Source organism: Poecile atricapillus, chromosome 2, assembly GCF_030490865.1.
Source record: "Poecile atricapillus isolate bPoeAtr1 chromosome 2, bPoeAtr1.hap1, whole genome shotgun sequence".
NCBI classification, from domain to species: domain Eukaryota; kingdom Metazoa; phylum Chordata; class Aves; order Passeriformes; family Paridae; genus Poecile; species Poecile atricapillus.
Window position 1 is genome coordinate 133510042 of NC_081250.1, and position 21308 is coordinate 133531349.

Here is a 21308-nt window from a genome sequence, read left to right on the forward strand (position 1 = left end):
CCTTCCATAAGACACCTCCATTTAACTGGAAGCCCAGAAGCTGGAGTTTATATGAGTGCACATGCAAACGGGTAAGTGGGAAGCAGTTCAGTATATATAAACTGCACAGGAATCGAGTTAGGTATCACAGCAAAACAAAACAAAAAAACAGTAATGGCCATAGTAACAATTACCAAAACACAGATGATGAGTCAGTATTCCAAATCTAAACTATATTTATTCTTTGATGTTGAATTCCTGAAACGTCTCTGCCCAAGCTAGATTTTCTCATTTTAAGTCAGGGGGACAAAAGCTGCCAACTTTCAGTGTCAGAGAAGCTCAATATTACTAGATGAGGAAAACAAAACAAAACCAACAACTAACCCAAAACAAAGAAAGGAAAACACTTTAGACATAAAAGATCTGGTACAGAGCATCTACTAGACAAACATTCTTTTTAGGTCTCTTAATTTCTCAGTTTGAATGCCTAAAAGAAGACAACAGCATCTAAAGTCATGCTGCTGCTAGCAGAAATAAGCCCCAACGTTCACCTCTGTTTTCAAGCTTTCTATCTATATTTAGTCTGAGATGAACAGAGACACAGAAAGTGACCGATCAAAAAAGCAACCTCACAGATCCCGTGGACAGATAGAAATGGGAACACTAGACCAAGTCAATAAAATTTGGTCTGCTAAACACAGATGATCACTGCCATTCCTAGGAAGCTTTTTGGTTTGGGTTTTATTTTATTTAAGTTTTCAAAAACTCAACTCCCCAAAGATCTAAGTAATCCATAAAGACAGTGACCACAGATACTCAATTACCAACATATAGCTGGTGTTTCTACTACTTTATCTCCTGCCGTAATTACTTCTTGCCTTGAAAATGGAATTAAGGTTACCAAAAAACCAGCTAATCAAAGCCAAAAGATTTTGAAGGAGCAACCAAGTTAGTGATCAACTCAAAACACAACTGCAAATAAATGCAAATTTTTACCCCTGCAGTTTAAAAGTTTAATCTGCTCAAACTGAAAGTACCTCTAGGAATAATAATCCTTATCAAAAAACATTTCCTTGATGAAGAAGAGTTTAGATTGTTTCATGAGTTTCCTACTGCCAATTAAAAGCTTTAAGCACCCAAATAAAAAAAAAAAAAGAAAAAGAAAAACCCCAAGCCTTATGATCTACAGCAGTATCTTGAAAATACACAGAGAAGAAAATTAAAACACTAGTAACAGAAGTGCAGCTATAAGCATGTCATTAATTACGTGTAATTTAACTAAGTGCCTAATAAGGAATATGCTTCAATACATTATCTCACAAAACTAAGACACGATAGTCAAAAAGGCAACTCTCAGTATTTATTCAGAAAAAAAATAAACAGATCTGTTGCACAGCATGCAAATAATAGCTAAAAAAGATTCCATACCTTATCAGGCCACCACTGCAAGTCTTCTCCTAAAGAAACAGGACTTTGAACAGGTGTATTCTTCTTGTCCAGGTTTGGTTCCCCTTCCTTACTTGTTGAGCCTCTTTCATTATCAAATGAGGCTCCATCAAGCCACCTTCGTTCACGCAAACGTAAAACGGACTCACGTTCACGCAACAGCTCAGAGTCTCTCTCTAAGGGAAGAAGGAGAACTGGTATGCAATTGGGTCACACCAGTGGGATAAAAGTAAGCCACTCTCTAGTAAAGACCCTTCAGGATGCAACTAACAGCAGTTAATCTACTCACACAGATTAAAAATATAGTCCTGACATGCAACATTCAATATATTAACTCTTTCAGGAATATGTACTTTAGAATTACTAAACATAAAATAAGCTAGAAATAAAGGCTTACAGTTTTGTGCACTATGAAAAATTCTAGTGAAATTTCACTTGCATCATAAGAGGCCAAATATATTTAACATTTCTATTTAAAGTTTTCCAGTACAATATGCAGTTTTGTAGTTTTATCAATGTAGTTACAACAATAAAAGAATCTTAAGTCTATACAGTCTGACAGATAGCTTTATGCAAACCAAAAAAGAGTATTTATTAGAGAGTTTCATAGCAACTTTCCCAGAAAAACAGTAATTTGAAAAGGTTAAAGAAAGCAAGCATTAAAAAAAGCTCTCATACATGTTTGATAATCCAACCCCTTTCGTTTAAAGCAATATTCTATAGGACTGGATTTAATAAATTAAAGTGCATCTGCTTTGAGTAGATTAAATGAAAACTTTTCAAGAGTCAGACAAGCTTTTAAAAGGATCCTCACAGGAAAATGTTCCTTACCAAAATGCTTCCCCTCCAACTGGCCTATAAACTGTCTAAAGCCAGTACTCTGCAGTTCGCTCATGCAGAAAAATTTTTTAGATCAGGTAATCAAACTAACTTTCCACGAGTCAACTATGCATGGAAAATAAGGGCTATAAAATTCGTGGTAACATCTTATATAGAATAACCTTAGAAAAGGAAAAAAAAGGAGGAATTTAGAAGGAGTTATGTCAGATGCTGAATATTTGCACATGCACATAAATGCATTTAACCTATGAAGTACCTCACTTATGCTCACAAAAATCAAATGGAATTACATATACGAGATGACTGCATTATTACATCATAGGTTCAATGGATTACACCAAGTCTTAGGTCTTTTGCTGTATTAGACAAATGGGAAAGTTTTTACATAAGCCAAACACAACAGCCTGTCTTACAGATGTATTTCATATAAGTACTGCACTTAATCCCTAGCAAACATCATACTGCCCCCTTACTAATAATTTTGTAACAGGAACTTATATGTTCAGCAATTAATATATTAAGCATGTTCATTAAATGCAACAAAAACTGTACTAAATAAACAATCACATCAGAGGTTGGATTAACAGGTTGGAAATACTCTAGTTATTTGTGGTAACAGCCTCAAAAAGATAGGAAATTGCTGCATGGTCTGTTATAAATCTTGCAAGTGTACAATGCTTAAAAGAAAAAAATACCCTAACACTGCTCAAGGAGCTTTTTTTATCACCTGCCAATAGTTCTCCTTATCCAACTATAAAAATGCTTCAAAAAAAGTAAAATTTAGATTTCTTCTCTCTCATTATCTAAAGTTCCTCATTCCATAAGGTAACTTCTGTCATGGAACAACTAATGAAACGTGAAGAACAGTGTACAAAGAGCAACCCAAAAGAAAGAAAGAAGAAAAAAAAAAAAAAAGAAAGTATTAAGAATGCTGCATGTCATTGATTATTACCGATTTTTGAGCCAAATATATATTTGTAATGCAATCTATATATTAGTAGGTATATACACTACAGTTTAAAATAAACTTAACATGCAATAATTTTGTAACACTTTGCAACACCAATGATCAACACTTACATTTAAAATACGTGACTACCAACGTTATTGAAGAACTTACCTGCTAATAGTCAGAATTCATTAATAATTTTGATGAACAGCAGTCTACTTGTCTACTCTACATTTGACAACACATCACAGTCTACTTTCACATTAAATCAGCATCTAAAGCACCAGAGTGTACTATCACTAGCTTTTTCCACAGCAAACTAGTTATTACAAAGAAAAAAGGTGCAAAATTACCTCTGGATGAGCCTAGCCTGGAAAGTGATGAGCGCCGAAAGGATGGATAACCAAAGTAACTAATATCTTCTGAAAACATAGCATCAGCATCAATAATGACACTTGGGTGAGCAGAATGTATGTCAGCATCCAGAAGAGACATAAGATCCTCTATAAGAGGAGACAAGGGTCTTAAGTGAATAATCAGCTACTTAAAACATCAGCTAGAGAGACCATCAACTAAACAAATATCAAAACAAAAAAAATCCTATCTATTAATTGAATTTCTGCTCTTCAGATTCACCAGTGCAAACTCATGTGCCTCCTATGCCACCACATTTACAATCAAGCTCGGTGAACTAGTAAACAAAACCAGCTTCCCTGCAAGAACTGCTGTCACTTACCTAACCACATTTCCCAAACAAGACTTCCCCAAAACATATTGTTCTGTATCCCAGAAATTCAAACTTTTGACTGTCACTTTGTAAAAGAACAAAGCACTAAAATAAGATAGACATATACACACATGTGCACACACACTCATGCACGTGATGCAGAACTCCCAGGATGACCTAGAATGAAGGGAGGACAGAGCTGATGGAGAAAGTTGGCCTTTGCACAGCCACATCTTTGATGCCAAAGACTGCACATTTCTCCATGGAATGTTTCTTTCAGAGAATGACGTACTCATTTAATTCACAAGCTAGCAACTTGCAGCTCTCAATACAAAGCTTTAAATGCATGAACAACAGTTATCTGGGAAAAGCACAATGTTTTAATACCATGCAGTTTAAAAAAAAAAAGACCCAATCAAACCAAAGGGTTGTACTTCAGTTGAATACTGTGACTGCCCTAGCTTCTCTGTTAGAAAACCTGAGTTCCCCTGAAGTAATGATCATCATTAAAACGCAAAACAATCTCCTTCCATTAACAAAGCTAAAGCTTCTATCTACACACAAGAGAGGCCACTGGAAATTCATGTGACTTACTGAAGTCCAGCAATATGGACTGTCAGGAAAACTGAACCTGACCACCATCTTGCTACAGAAGTCCTGCTTCCCTCCTTTATCCACGCAGCAGGCACCTCCTTGGGACAAGGGGGGATTTCTAAATCTACTGCTAGTGCATTCACCTGGCTTGAAACAGAAGTTCACTGGGTATAGAAGTAAAGTGGGAATAGATCTTCAGACTAACTTAATGGAGTAACAGAGCCCAAAAGGTGGAACTTCACCACATGCTGCAAAGCTGACCAGACCCTACTGCTTGCTGCCAAAGGAAATAGTTCTGCCCTTCCCAATCTTTCAAACAAATCTGACTTCAAATTAAAAAAATATTAAAAAATCAGGCTCCCCAAATTAGGTTTCACTAGCCCATAGAAGGCAAAAATCTCAGCCCCATGCAAGGGAATGGCAGGATAGTGCCTTCTGGCAGCAGGACAACCTCATCTGCTTAAACCACCCGTGAAGCTCGTGCGAGGCTATACACAGACTCCCTTCAGGAAACTTGGAAGGAGCACACAGAATTTCTGCACATCCAGTTCTCAGCCTCTATCTCATAGGTATAAAATGAAACAGCGGCTACAAAACAAGCAGTCTTAACTGAATCTGATAATTATGGGTCTTTTTCTCAGTGTCTGGAATGAAATGGAGGGAGGAACACAACGTAGAGGGTATCCAAATACTGAAAAGGAGCCAGAAGTCTGCTCTTAGAGCTGGTACTAATTCACTTAAGACTTTCACACCCCTGCACATGAGAATATTCATCCTTGTATTTCTAAACTCTCATCTACAGGAAATGTAACACATACCACTGACTGTCCACAGAAAAACAGCACTGTAAACCAGTGAGCACAGTGGATTCAAGGCAAGACCTACATAAATGCTTTCTGCATTAATTAAGTAATCCACTCAGGTGTAGGCTGTGTTTCTATAAGCACACCATTTGGGACTCCATAGTTCAGACAGTACACTTTACAAAGTCATCCATGACAGACTGCTTGGAAATCTTAGAAAATTCACATTTGGCAAACAGGCTCTATCTGAAACAATTCAGATCACTCAGAGTACCCTTACCCTGCCTGCTACTGGCTTTTCACAATAAGAAAGCTGCAGTACACCTCACCTTCAGTATCAACTTGTAAGTAACAGACTTTCAGAGCTGAGAACACAGATGAGATTCTGTTGTATTTCCCAATATTGAAATACATACTGCTCTCTCCTCCTTCTTCCCACAGCCATCTTTATCTAGGTAAGCTCTAACCCCTGTGTAGTCTAGAAACTAGTTCTGGTATCTTCTGGTCAGTGTCCAGGAAAACAGCTGCAAAGAACTCTGATCTCTTTCTAGGAACCAAACTGCCCAGTACAGAAAAGAACTTTCCACCTTCATTCAAAATAGACAATACTAGATTTTTTTAAGGCAAGCTATGTGAGAAATCCTCTTGACAGAAAACACACACTAACTCGTGACACACACACACACACCTTCCACCAGGTCAGGCATCTTGAGTTTAGCTGTGTTTCCAAAAAATAAAAGTTAAAATTCAAGCTATCAGACGTAAGAACCAAAACTATGTGGGTTTCGTCTAAATACGCATTAAGATGAGTAACGAAATGAAGCCTTTTCTTACCCTCTTATTTCAGCTTCAAATCAGATTTTAATTTTCTTCCAGTATTTCTGAAAGAGATCCCCCTTCTTCCATTTTCTATATCAGCAAAGAAAGGTGCTAAAACCAGTAGGGATAGGAGCCAAATCCACTCCCCTTCAAACATCACTGGAATTTTTTTAGCGCTGTGAAAACACAGATACTGCAAGGCTACATCCAGTTTAAGAATCCAGAGTTTTTAAAAAAAAAAAACAAAACAAAAAAAAAAACCCACAAAAACAAACCCATTCTCTATGTCTTTATTTTCCTGCTCTTTAGACAAATCCCATGGGATTATATCATTCATCTCTTGTGCTGTGTTAGACCTGAATCACACTGCTCCCTTCACATCTAGGTGTGATATTTCTGATGAACCTATTTTCTTAAGAAAATATCTATGATTCACTACTACATACTGCAGAAAATTGTAAGGAAAAGGATATCCAGTTCAGAGGAAAGAAACAAAAAAAAAAAAAAAAAAAAAAAAAAATACCCACACAAAAAAAATCATCAATAACCCCCTAGTTTTCAGTAAAGCAGCAATTCAAATAGCATTATCACTGGATTTATTAACTGAAGATGTTGCTTAGATCAATTCTATCTCAAGTAGAGCTCACTTTAAACCTTTTCTCTTAAGGGGGCAATCATAAGTTCTCTCCCCTCTTTTCAGCTGCAGACTTCTATGAAATATTCAAGTATTCAATTTTTTCACTACCTCCTCCTATTTCAAGTTTGGATTAAATTGGCAAAACTGTGACAGTGAAGGGAGAGAAACATTTGTTTTGGTTTCCTAGGAAACTAGACTAAAACAGAACTCCAGAATTCATTCTCGGTAAGATATTTATTCAAAATATTACTCAACTTGAAGTTCACAAAAACAGAGGAAAAAAAAAACCAACCCAACAACAAAGAAAACCAAACCACAACAACAAAACCACAAAAAAAACCCCAACCCCATTATCTAATTGTTTTCCCCAAAGGCAAACCACTGAGCTGATCCTACACTAGGCTGCAGTTCCCATCTCCCCTCCCTGGAAGCCAGCACAGTAAGTCCTGCTGCGATACCAACCCATCTCTCATCCCTGCAAAGCAGCCTGGATGTTGTCAAACCCACGTTTCACAAGTCCCACTAGCGAGAACCCACTGTACCATGCAGAAATTACTGAGCAAATATGCACTCCTCTGAACTACACAAACAACCAAACATTTTAACATCTACAGCATCTCTATTCAGAATATTAACAGAACAAAAAGGCCTTAAGAACCCTCTAATACAACTTGGTATGAGCCTCACACAAGCTGTCAAGTCTTTCCTATGCTAAATTATCTTGTTCTATATATTTTTACCTTGATTATTCTCCTTATGTATTTGTTATGAAACAAATGAACCCACAATCCCCTCTGCTAACTATCACAAAAAAAAAAAAAAGAAACAGGATTAGAGAAGCCAAAAATCAAAGTACACTGGGATCCAAAAATAAATATTTAAGAGACACTCCTTGATAGCAATCTGTACAGAAAAGTAATCCTCTGCTCTTCACTTACGACATTTTGAAGAATTCAGAAAGGATTGAAACATGTTTTTTGCTACCCCAAAAAAAGTCAGACGCATAACATTTACAATACTAACTGGAACCATCACAACTGATATATTAAGAAAATATGATCCATTAAACAAGAATTTCTTAATTTCACAGTACTTGGAAAGTATTTCAGCTTATTAATGATTCTATAATTATTATTTTTTAAATCATATGTAAAGTGCTTTTAAAAAGTTTCTCTATCTTGGAAAGCTTAGAGAAGTAATCCCTAAATTTAAGGGTCACAAAGCATGAGACATGCAGAAGGCAGAAAGACAAAATTAACATATGCTTTTAATAGAAATGCAAGAGCCTCAAAAGCCCAGAGGCAAATTCTGCCTTGCCTGCTTATTTTGTGCTTGAAATGAGAATCAAAAAGTTTTAAAGCATAACTTGACATAATTTTAAAAAAGGTTCATTATCTTTCAGAACAATAAAGAAGCCCAACAACTGAATGCATATAGCATTTATCGGTTATCCAGTTTTCTCTGATGATGTTATAGTTCCAAAGGGGCATCCAGATGTGAGATGACAAGTGAAAGCAAGAAGACTGCAAAGTTTCTAGAGTAAAATACTTTTAAAAAGAGCTATAGGCAACTTTCTCTGGCCATTTGGTTTTCCTCAAAACTAGCTTGCATTGTCATGTGACACAAGCAAACCTGGTAATTCTTACTATGCAATGTTTTAACAGTAGAGTCATGACAGAACTACCTAGTGTTCAGCTACACTTCTGATCAGTCTCAGATACCAAACTAATTCATTTCTGTACAAGAAACTGATTTTCACCTATAAAACTTAGGACAGAGAAGGCATGCACATTCTACAAATCAGAAATCATCTCTGAAGACTGGCGTTAAGGCACATCAAGTGTCATTTCAGTCATGATTTCCATATCTTTTCCCATAAAAACTAGGAAAATATTAGTCCAATTTTCTCTGTGGGGTAAAATAGGGGAAAAACACAATTTTAGGACACTGCAATCCCTTAAAGAGAATTTACTCTGAACAGGGAAGAAGATTTAAAGATTAAGCCAAGGAGAAATTTTTTTCTGGACGTCCAGTGAGGACAGTGAAACTCTGTATACTACTTTAACCCATCTCAAATAGATGCAACTCACAGACTGCAGTGGAGGCACCTTCAAATAACTGCTACTAGTCACAGGTTGTCAGACAGTCCCTATTAATTGATCCTTAGGATCACAAGAGGTACTCAGAGAACAGTTAATGCTGTAGAAGGTTGGTTAGTATGGTTAAAAGCAGTAATTTACAGTAAAAGTTCCTAACTGTGATTTATCTTCTGAAGGCCAGTTCTGGAGGAATGCATTTGGGTATGCTGAAGATTAAGAAGCGCTTTGAACACTTGGAAATGTAGAAGAATTTACTTCCTCTGGTGCCTCTGTCTAATGCTATTAGGTTGATCACTACAAAATAAGACTGAGATTAAAGATTCTTCACCCCTTTCACCAAAAGATTCTTGATGCTACAGCAAAATAAAGATGCTTGAGAGATGCAACTAAAACTAGAAGAAGCAAAATGAAATGCAAAGCTTTTGTTGCAGAAATTAAAAAAACCCATTCCAGAATCACATGACTGACAAGATAAAGATGGACGAAGCCCATGAACCTTCCTGGTGAACCAGATGAGCAGAAAAAAAAAAAACCAAAACCAACAACAAAAAACCATTTATTAGAAAAATATCAAAACATCATTTGGACACAAGGAAGAAAAGATACTACGTAGTCAGAGTTTAGACTTGCTCTTTTCATGCAGTGCAACTAACACAACACTGGATTTGGCTGCTATGTTTTCAAATCTCTTCACTCAGCAAGAAAAGATTGCCTAAATTATTTAGCCAGTGCAAAAGAAGATTCAAGTCTTTTATAGAAAGTAATTTTATGGGACAGACAGTATTTCAAAAATAGCTGTGCTTATATTACAGGATTTTGCCACTATAGCCAGAACAGCATTTATAAGGGGAACTTGAGATGAAGAATAAATTCTCAATCTAACTGTAACCACAGTAAACTGTTTTGCCCTCTATTAAGGCTTTTTGATTTTAAAAAAGCATATAATTTTTGTTCTAAAAACTTATATAAATATTAAGAATATATGTTAGTAGTAAAAAACATGCAAGTCACTAGAAAGTTCTAGAATTAGCTTTTATGAGCAAGCCACACAGCAGCCTCAGCATCTCACTGAGCAGCAAAATAGAGGAAAGTAATGCTACTGTTACAAAGCCTGGGATCCTAAAAGAAAACATAACTTTCATATCCCCCATAAAAAGTATCAACAGTTATTCTTCAGTGGCTATCCTAATCCCTCAAGACATCCCAGTCCATCTTTTGTTTTGTACATCTTTAGACTTTGCTCCTATAAGCAAGAATTGTCTTCACTGTGCACCTTGCACAGCACAGAGTTTGCTGTCAGTACTTAAATACAGAAAAATAAGAATACATTGGCATTTTTTAATCAGAAGTTGCAGGATACAAACCTCCAGGAAGATATGATTCACTTGCTGTGTCATCCCCATCATCTCCATCTTCATCATCACGACTCAACAAATTATTTACAGCAAGGTTTACATCAAGATTTGTTCGTTGGAGTTCTCGAATAATAATACTTCTGGACTTCCCTTGTAAAACAACTTGTGCCTGTAAGAGCAGGGTGAATTGGCTACTGGTCATTCTCAGCTCACCCACCACTATTCATAAGAAAATGCTTAATTCTAAAAGTCTAATAAGAATCAAAAGTAGTAACAATACATACAGACACACGCTCATATCAGTTTTGCACAGTATCCTGTACTTGATATCCAGCTTTCCCTCAGTTCCAGTTAGGCCACTGAACTCCAACTTTGGCACTAAATTTCCTAATGGAATCTTAGAATCTACTTCTTGTAATGTTTAATGCTGTAGTTAAATAATAAGCAAAATCTGGTTTTGAGAGAGCTCTGTATGCTTCTGTAAAAGTGTTTAAACTTTGTATGTCCATCAACAGAGTCTGCAATCAATTGCTGTGCCAAAACTACACCTCAATCCTTGTATTTTGCACTGGTTTCCCTTTCCACTGCCCTTCAAACAAAACCACCTTAATGACTCCATTTTTCTCGTTATTATGTTTCCAAAGGCTTATTATCAGCAGTTTCTGCAACACTCAAGTTTTTATTAACAAGTGCAAATGCAAGTTCAAACACCAGATGCAATGAATTTACAAAAAAACAGAGAAGCTCTGATTTATTCCACTAAGTCTAGGACTCAGAGCACCTTGTTCACATTCTAACAGCACACAAAGGTACATCTTTTGTCAAAGCATTCTATGCCAGAAGTTTGCAGACTTTTCAGACCTCCTAAAATCTACAGACCATCTGTGAAGATCCTTCCCATTGCTCTGCTTTAATGTTACTCAGAAATGTTTTAGACACTTTCTGTTTCAAAGGTAAACAAAGTAGGCTATTTAAAAAATAAAAGAAAAAAAAAGAAGGCAAAATATCGCAGCAAGGGAAGTAAAGCAGATCTTTGGCCTAGCAACTAACATCTGCATTTCAAATGTCAACCAGCAACTAGTTCTAAGCTAACAGTTAAAATGAATTAACTAGACATATATTTTTAATGTATTCTCTTCCTCAAATACGGAGGAAAATGTTTTAACAGACTTAACAGCTTCTTCAGATTTTAGTGCATTAGAAGGCAAAAGCAGAGCGATTTATACCCAACATTCATAAAAGGCACATAAAAAATTAAGCAGAAGTGTCCATGAAGAAAAATTACCTGTATTTTAAAGAGAATATATAAACTTTATGTCTTTCATTTACATCTGAAATGGATCATTCCTTCTATCAAACATGGAAAAAAGAGTCAATCTGCCCTCCTTCATTACATTCCTTCAAGAAACTTCACATTTGATACTATTCTCAAATATTTGATTTTCTCACTAAAACTCCCCTGTGCAACCAAACATGGCCTTTGTCATCTACATTAAATATATACCTTGTCTTGGGGGACATTTGGGAAATGAAAATTCTAGAATCTAAAAGTCTATGACTTCCACTGCATATTTAAGAATAAAACGAAGTCAGCTAAGGAAAGTCAATTTCTTTAATTGCATACCATTACTCCTTGGAGAATAGGCACTACTACAACACATTCTAGTACACATGCTCTGAGAAGTTCTCCAAGTTTTGCGTAACTAGTTCACATACCTGTGAAATTAGTTCCTCTGGAATGACTGATGCTGGAATCACTGGTTGTGGTTGACTCCCCAGCAATCCAGATCCTCTATCACGTCCTGTGCGTATAACTCTGGTCTGCCTTCGAGAGTCTCGAGCTCCAGCAGATGATCTACCAGAAGATCCTCCTCCACTTCCACCAACTCCTGAACTCCAACGACTTCTAGAAGATTTAGATTATTTATTTTTTTTTAATATAGCAGCATATTTTGGGGACTACTTCAACAGTCTCTCGTTTTATTATTAGTAACTTATAAACAGCCTCTGAAAAACAGTGAAGCTTGAATTCACAAACAAACACTATAAAATTAACTCTCAAAACTAGAAAGAACAAGAACACTAGGAAACTGATCAAGTTCTGAAATATCCAGAAGAAATAAAAAAAACAGGACTCCAACTGAAACTTGCACTCTTTCCTACTCATATAGTTGCATGGATGTATACATACATAAACACATAAAAGGATCAATTCCTAGATTTTCTAAAAGCAGTAGCAGCAACATAACATTTATCTGTCAATTTCCTGCTATAAAAGCATACATGCACCAACTTCACTGTCAGTGGCTCTGACAGAAGATCACTATACTTAGCTGGATCTTCTGAAGATTCTGATACTTGATTTTCATTAAGAAATTGGTTAAGATTACACTGGAAAAACCAAGTAAGCTTCTCTACTGCAAAAGAAATCTTACACTAGATAGTTCTCTGACCCTCAATAGTTGTGACCCTCTATAGTTCTCAAGAGATACTCTACTTTTTACCCATTCCCATTGCAGAAATCAACATCAACTGTACACATTGCACCTGAACAACATGCCAGAACTGACTGAACAGTTTCTTTGTTTCTATGAATCAGCATCAAAATAAGGCAACAAAAAGTGATTTGTAAAAGCAGACACCTCACCATCATTACAACTATCCACTAATAATTATCACCACAGAACTGTGTCAATTGAATGTGCTCTGAACTTAAGACATCATAATCTACTGCCATGAAAGACAAGAGACTCTAGTTTGTTCTTTGAGGTTAACCTTATCTTGTAATACACCTTAATGGATATTGGATATGGTATTACTGCTACTTAATAATCTGTATCAGCAGAACCTTCCTGCTATCAACCACTTAAAGTCTCAAACTCCTTTCAAGAAAAACATTTAAAATCAGACACGAAAAAAGAAAGTTATGTTCTCTGAAACAGTATCTAATAAATTGACATTAAAAGTCTATCATATGTAGCTATTAAAAGCTAATTAAGTAAGAATACTTGTCTTGTATTTTGTACCTTCAATTGATTAGCACCCTTCCTCAACTGGGTTTTCTTTTTCTTTTTCCTCCTGACAAGACCCTGCAACCACAGAGTAACTCCACTGTCTGCTTAAGACAAGGCCTTGTCAGACACATCTACATTTTTCAGAATTCTAGCTACTGACCACACAAGGACAAGACAAGACAAAAAGCAGTTCAATTATGTCTCCAGGAAAAGTCTTGTCTCATGAGTTAGAAAGAGAATTCTTTATTAAAAAAAAAATATATATATATTACTGAAAACAGAAAAGAATATGACATTTTATATAAAATGAGCCACCTAAACTGTTCTAAACATGGGAAGGTAGCTGAGAGGAAAAGAACAGGGCTGAGGGGAAGTCAAATTCTACCTACAGAGTAATTCTCAATTCAACCCTCTGCAGGGAGGAGTAAGGTTAAAGAAAAAATTCTGTATTAGATATTAATACTACAGATGCATTTTCTACTTTAAGTTATAAACTATCAATGGCATCATTTAGGTATTTAACAGTTAAAACCATTTCTGTTTGTGTAATAACTCATATATTCCCTGTCTGTCCTAACCTGCTCCTGTTAAGGAGAATAAGGACACAGCCATTGCTCTTAAAGCCATCTAAACCCAAGTTAAATATTAACACAGAATGGAAATATTTCATCTCATTTCTGTTCACCCACTAGTTTACCACATCTCTCCACTGCACAGCAGCACACTAGCAATTTTCCAAATCCAGTTATCTACTCTAATGGCTCCACAGTTTGAATGGTTTTATATTCAATTCATTAAGATAATTATTCCCCCCATTTAACAGACTAGTTATAGTCCATACTGCTATTCTATTAGTTCAGTGACTTTCCAGTACCTAGTTCCGAGACATTCAAGAGAAGACATTAGAAACACTTCAGGGTTGGTCTCTTAAGATTCACACAATTTTAACACATTATGCTTAGCTAAGAATAATGAGGAAAAAAAGAAAAGCATTGCATGTCCCACAGTAAGTTCTTAAACATGATAATACTAGTTTGAAGTTTAACACATGGATAAAAATCAGGTTCAGATGCATAATGATTTAAAAAAAAAATTTGGGAAGGTTATGGGGATGGTTATGGGGATGGTTATTCCTCATGCAACTAAGGCCAAATGAATTTAGTTTATTTGGTAATAAAAAAACCCAACAAATTTTCTGGAAAATCATGGAAAATATGTAGTCCCTTCCTCTTAACAAATCATTCACATACATAAACTACATTTCTCCTTACTGCAGCTAGTAACCTTAGGAAGCAGTATAGTTAGACATGCCTTACAAAACATGTAACAAAGAGATCACTGTCATTATGGAATGAAAATTGCTTTTCTATAAAAAGGGACACCATCAATTTTAAAGCTAATGACAAGAAATCTGGATCTATACAGTACATTTTGCATATAATACAATTTTAAAGGTTCTGAGAAACAACCTTTTCCAAATGTTCCTTTTCTATTCCTATGTATAGGACCCCAGCTATCAAAACACCACCCATGACTTCAGGCAAGGGAGTGGAGAGCACTAAACAATGGAGCCCACAATTAAGCTTCTTCCTGCATAAATGCACTCATTTCACTTTATGTTTCAAGCCTATTATGGTTTAAATTGATAGTGTCCCTCTAAAAGACTGCTTTTCAAAAATCAAGCGAAAAAAAGAAGACAACACATCCTAAACTAAGTTATTCTTCACACATCTATGAAGAACTCTCTGTATCCTGTGTGCTGAAGGGTCACTTAAATGTCTGTTATTTTAATCAGGTCAATCAAGGGGTTTTTTGTTATACCCTACCTACACAACTGCTGTGATTATACGTTCCCTCAGACATACTGCATACAATTTATATATGTGTATACACATATACTCAAATATGGAACAAACAGATTGCAGCCTCAATCCTATCAAAACTTACCCAAGGGTGTTGCCTGCCAGTCTGCCCAGAGTTTCAGAACCAGACAGAAACCATGGGGAGTCACTAGTCCTGCCTGGCCTGGATGTCCTTCCTGCCCCTGAGCCACTGCTCAACTTTGAACTGAAAGTAAAAGATGGTAAATCAGTCACAAAACAATCCCAAATGGGTTAAGAACAAAACCTGGAATCCCAGGTTGAAATTCTCAGGGACTTAGTCTGGTAACACACCAGCTTAAGCAACACCCTTGGGGAATATTCCAAACTAATCTAACTGTATATTAAGAAGTACACTGGAAAAAGAAAGTGGAAAGCATGCCTAACAGACCTTACGTACATCAGCAATCCATAATAGCACAGTTGCAAATACATATTAAGCTAATTAGCTTTTGAAGCTAGCCACTGTGCTAAGTTTTCCATTAGTGTATATGTACAAACTGTAATCAGCAGGTGTTCTATCTGTAAACCTAAGCCTGAGTATGCTACTTCAATATAAAGTGGTTTAAATTCAAATGTGAACTGTTAATTAGCCCTGTGAAGGGGGACTTACCTGGACTGAGGACCACAGGCCTAGAAAGTGAGCCTTGCCAAATGGGACCACTTTCAGAGTGGATTCTACATTAAGCTTAAGAGTTTAACACAGATTCTTTCTTAAGGATTATTTTTGGAGTAGTTTGTTTCTTGAAGTTAAAGAGAGCCTGTCTCACTTCTTTCAGAATCACATATCAGAATCACATATACTATTTCTTCCTACACCAGTTTGTCAATCTAGGCTGTTTGGCTGCATCACCATAACCATTGTGTCTCTACTCAAAGTATCCATTCCAAAATCTACTTGGAAAACAAACAAATAAAATCAAAACCAGAAAAGCAGCTGAGCTGCTTATCAAGTTCAAAAAATATCTTAGAAGAAAAGCATTTCTTACCCATCACTATTCTCAGGTTTACCCAATTCCAATCTGTCTGGTTGAACTGAAAAACCAATCCTGCAGACTCTACCATCCTGTATTGAGAGCAAGAAAGGCAAGTGTTCAAAACTGAAATGTAAGTCAAGTTCACAAAAAAATTAAAACACAAGTCTTCCATTACTGAAGAGTGCTAATTTAATGTTAGAATAACTAATTCTAACTGTATGGTTTCAAGTTTGTTATCTGAGAAGATTTCAGCAACTTACCTCCAGAAGAAATGCAGCATGATTTGGTCCCACCACACACTGTTTAATAGTGGCCTGTTCCAATACATTCAAAGGCGGGTGGCTGAAAATAAAAAGTGAGAATTTTACTAGCATTTTAGAACTTTTGAAGTCTGAAAAAAAGAATAAAAATCAAGTTGTGCAAGGAAGGAAAAATGTGCAGTGGGAGTCACCAATACAAAAAACTCTAAAAAATGACTAAACATGCATTAATTGAAGCATACAGCACATAAAATGCAAGAAAAAGATCTTAAAAGGAGACAGTTTTCACTTAATCTGATCAGAAATAAACAACAGGGTTTATACCTCATATTAAGAGGTCATTTCATAATGAAGATTTTAGTAATATAATTTGTCATAACTGAGAATCTCCCATTTTTCTCCTGTGCTAACTGTGTTATCTGAAGCATTTCTGGACTTCAGTATCAGTAGCATTGACAATTTCTAAGGCTCCATCATCTACAGTACAATCATCTGCTTCTTACTGCTGTTGAGAAATTGTACTTTCCTAAATGATTTACAGCAGCATGTGATATGCCTTACCTGTTTAAATTATATTTGTTCAGCTTCTCTGAAACTTCCCTTAACCTGAAACAGAAAGAAATAAAGCTGTTATTTGATGACATACTCCACAGTCCACAACACTCACTCACACAGCATATCTATGATGTTATGGGAACAACTTACCACCACATTTATTGAAGTTTAATATAAATACTACTTGGTGCTGGGAGTCTGTTTAAGAACTGGATAGCGTTCTACTTCAAATCAGGTTTTTGTTTTGGAGGTTTATTTGCTTTGGAGTTTTATCCTTATCACAGAACCTATGCTTCCTTGCATTTCTGTGTGTTTTGTAAGTCACTACCAAAAAACACTACTCCTGCCTTGTTACAGCCACTTACAACATCATGCATAAAATAAACATATAAAGCAATGACCATGAACTATAGATATACTTGTTTTTCCTTGTATAAGCTTGAATACAGAATCCCAGAGGAAAAAGGATTACAGTCTTCTAGGAAATCCAAGTATGTGGCATGTGAGAGACAAAAATATGACAGTAAATTCCCCAAAACAGAAAACACAAGGAAACAGATTAATAAAAGCCAATAGCAGAAGGGACAAAACCAAATTCTGACTAACAGAAGAAACAATCCAGAGAAACATCACTATTCATAGGGTTATGTAAAACATTACCTTTACTAAAGGTAAATAATGTTTCCAAAAGTTCAAAATATCAGAGCAGAAAAAAGGGCCTGCTTACAGGATACTGTGTCCAAAAGTGGAAAGCAACAGAGTAATAATTTCAAAGGTAATTTCTCATCCACTTAGGAAAGATTCTCTATGGGCAGCAAAGACACTGGAGTACTACCAGTTAGGCATGTCAATTAAAGCCTGGGCTCCTTTCTTCCCAGAGGAGACAAGCAACCTGAAAAAGCCCCTAAAGAGCTTCCAGTTATAGTCAGAGTATTTGCATTATATCAAAACATTAAAACCAAGACTAATTCGGTAAAAATTGTGCAAGGTCTTCTTAATTAAGAAAAGAAAGCTCTGGTATCATGTTTGTCCTAGCATAAATCAGCAACACCTTTCTAAACCTAACAAAAAGACAGGCACACCAGCACTGTTCCCCTCTGTTTGCTGGAATCCATGTCTTTAAATCCTTCATTTTTACTTGCTTCATTTCAGTTTCTACACACAGACTATGGACAACAGACTTCAGCTACCTTCAAATCTCGAGCATGAGAAAGAAAACAGATCAGAGGTTCAAACAGTGAAATCTTAACATTATCAACAGTGTTTAAAGTATTTGTCCTGAGGAAAAAAATAAGGAAAAAAAAATTCTAAGTCCGTTTGAGAAACAAGGTATTTTATACTGGTAGAAGTAACTTCCAAACCAAAGAAGAAAGGAAAAGTGAAAACTAGACAGCAGGAAGCAATTGAATGCGTTTAGAATTGCCTTTTGCTATCCAAGCCAAGCTGCTGGTTTGTAAGTAGGCGATTTCACACTCCCAGTTTCTAGCCACAACTACTTTACACAGGCCAAGAGTACATATGCAGATAAGGTTTCTGTGAAGACAACCCACAAAAGCAAGAGAAAACACAAACATCCCGTGCAATCTGTGCAAAAGGTACCCCACAAGAATGAACTACTGTGGGAGACTGTGGAATGAACCCCAAGCTAAACAGCATACACTCCACACTGTTATCATCCAGTTTTATACAGCTAGCAGGGATTGCTGCATAGTATCTGAGAAGTTACACATCCCTGAAGTTCCATGTCTTAAGTTTATCACCTAGCAGTTTCCCACAGGAATCGTGAGCAGTTTCCCATTAACATTTTTCTCCTGGCAAGCATGAGTAATAATTACAGAATAGGAAAACCTATCTTTAAATTCATTGCACTGCCTTTAAGAAAAGCTGATGGCAACAAAAGTAGCACTTTATTGGAGATGGTTACTAGACTAGTCTATGAGCAATATTTAAAGCTTCCTTATCTGAGCCTTGCTCACAAAACCAGACACTACCAAAGAAATAGACATCTTTAAATCTGAAAAAAATCATCATACTCGTTTTGTACATGTAAAAAAATGAAGCAATAGGAAAGAAATATGCTCAGAAAGCTAAGACTTGAATAATCAATGAATCCACGAGTAACATCAATCTCAAGAGTGTACATCTATCTGCAACAAGTACAGGCCAAAAGAGATCTAGAACTGCTGAAAAGAAGCTCCTGTCAATCTTTAATAAGAGAGAACAGGAAAAGTTTAAGTAACAATGCCCAAAGTACTGAACTACTCTATAGAAAGAAAAAAAAAAAGTAAAAACTATCTCATGCCTCAACCATATCATATACAACTGCTGTAACAGCAAAATTAACAAGTACTGCTGATATGCTCCTGTAAGTCCATGAGGACTTGAATTTGATGCAGAACACCACTGGAGTTGTTCCCTGCTGGGTTGCTGGTTCCACCCTTGTTCCTCCCCTTTCTTGTGCTGGCACCAGCATTCACATGAACACCAGTCACAAAACCAAACCAGCAGGAAAACAAGAACAAAGCAGAAAGATATGTTTGTATACTCTGTATGGAGAGTCTCTCTGTGCAAATAAAAACTTGAAATAATTTCCTGCAGCAATCTAAGCCTTTCTACCTGCACAGTTGCAGGGTATTGTACCACTGACCCTCTGAAAGGAAAAGCTTATTTAAGATCAGGTTAATTTTAGTAAGACTGCAAAAATTACAAGTGATGGTGCTCTGGAGGAAGAGATACAGGCAGAGATGATTTAGTCAATTCTCACATTAAGGTCTACATTTTCACTAAGTCCTTTCTGTGGTAAATGAAATCTCCAATATAAATGCCTTGACACACTATGCTTCGAAAAGTTCTCATTAAAGGCAATTAAACTATTTCAAAGGATAAAGTTAGAAACAAGAAGTACTTTCATCAAACGTTTTTGAAGAAATGCGCTAGCTTGGCAACACTTTTAGAAAAAAGTTTAGTGATGGCCCCTGTACCAAGACACGCATTCTTTAAATATTACTACTGAAATTAATCCAAAAACAGTTGTGAGGAAAACAAAGTCAGTTTGTCCAAGCCAAGTAGGGATTTCTTTAATTTCAAGTTTTGCAGCTCCAATTTCCTGCCTCTAGAAACTGATCAGACTAGAAGGGATCTATGCTCACACTCAGCAACCAAAAAGGCTTTAGGTCAGAACTACCACAGCTCTGATTTCCCACACAGTACTTTTATTTCTCACAAGACATTACTCCTCTCAAAAGATTTCTATTTCCAGACAAGTTTATCTCAGGACCCATCCTTCCACCACATCTTGCTTTATAAAAGCAGGCTAGGCTCAAAAATGTGGAAGAGTTACTCTGTTTCAAAATACTGAAGGTAAGAGTTGCAGAGGAAGGAAAGGTAATTCTTAAAACACCCAAATAAATAAAATGTATCCCACACAAAAACAAACAAACCACACATGCACAAGCAAAAAACCCCAAACAAACAAAAATCCCCACATCCCAAATCCCTAAAACTAGCTTGTTATTATTAACAATTTCAAGTAGGGAAATAATAAATAAAGCTACTTGAGACCTGGTAGATTTTTCTAAGTGATCAGGTCTCTTTAAGACAATTTAATATGTCAACAAAGTCTGTAAGCCAACAAACATGAGACTGTCACACCAGAGCAGACAGAAGTATACAAGTACCACTACAATGCTTTTCCAAGGAAGGACTAATACTAATTCTAATAATAAAAAGCAGATACCCAAGGGGACACACCCATATGACACAATCCATTTAAGCACTGAAGAACAGTGTTACATACCTATCAACACTTACAAGGTAAATACAACCTTCATCCTTGTCCCTCAGTTGTGATCCTGAAGTGCTCTGAGCACAGTGAGCCAAACCAAAGGAAGCACCTATGTGGCCAGTTTAGAGGTTTTGGCCCAGCAGAGCTGCACAGCCTCCAGATCAAAGACCTCTCACACCTGCCTGTCTTGAATCACATTGAAATGAGCTCCTGTGCCTGTCTATCAAGTGTCACAGAAACAGTCTGAGAAATGCAGAAAATGGACACCAATGAAAAGCTTCAGCAAATACATTATCTTTGTTTCCTAATCCCAGGATAACTTCAATGCTAGATGCTGTCATTGATGTAAAGCCACACCCAGCTATCTTCCATGCCACAACACAGCATACAGAAGGATCCAGCTCACGACTGCCATCTGAAACATTAGAGAGCAGCTTCCAAGGAGGCAGCCTTCCACAGCTACACCTTTCTCCTACTGGAATAAATGAAGATTTAGAGTGTGCTTTAAGTCATTTTGCGTAGAAAGGGGGAGAATCCATAAAATCAAATGCTAAAGTGCCACACAAAAGCAAGCAATAAGATTACCTGTA

The 21308-nt window shown here is 36.4% G+C and overlaps 1 protein-coding gene across 11 annotated transcripts in view; it reads right to left on the reverse strand.

Moving 5' to 3' along the window:
• Positions 1–21308, reverse strand: part of UBR5 (ubiquitin protein ligase E3 component n-recognin 5) — an 86687-nt gene that overhangs the window by 51930 nt on the left and 13449 nt on the right. For 6 of the 11 annotated variants that reach the window (XM_058830654.1, XM_058830655.1, XM_058830652.1 and 3 more), the window contains exons 2-9: positions 16941–16985; positions 16380–16461; positions 16132–16208; positions 15210–15329; positions 11965–12154; positions 10258–10417; positions 3568–3717; positions 1408–1619 (exon numbers count right to left, since the gene is read on the reverse strand). In XM_058830654.1, the coding sequence (XP_058686637.1) occupies positions 1408–1619; positions 3568–3717; positions 10258–10417; positions 11965–12154; positions 15210–15329; positions 16132–16208; positions 16380–16461; positions 16941–16985 (1036 nt within the window). Of the gene's footprint in view, positions 1–1407; positions 1620–2256; positions 2336–3567; positions 3718–10257; positions 10418–11964; positions 12155–15209; positions 15330–16131; positions 16209–16379; positions 16462–16940; positions 16986–21308 lie in introns of those variants that run through there. The other 5 variants (XM_058830657.1, XM_058830653.1, XM_058830658.1 and 2 more) reach the window with 4 other exon arrangements.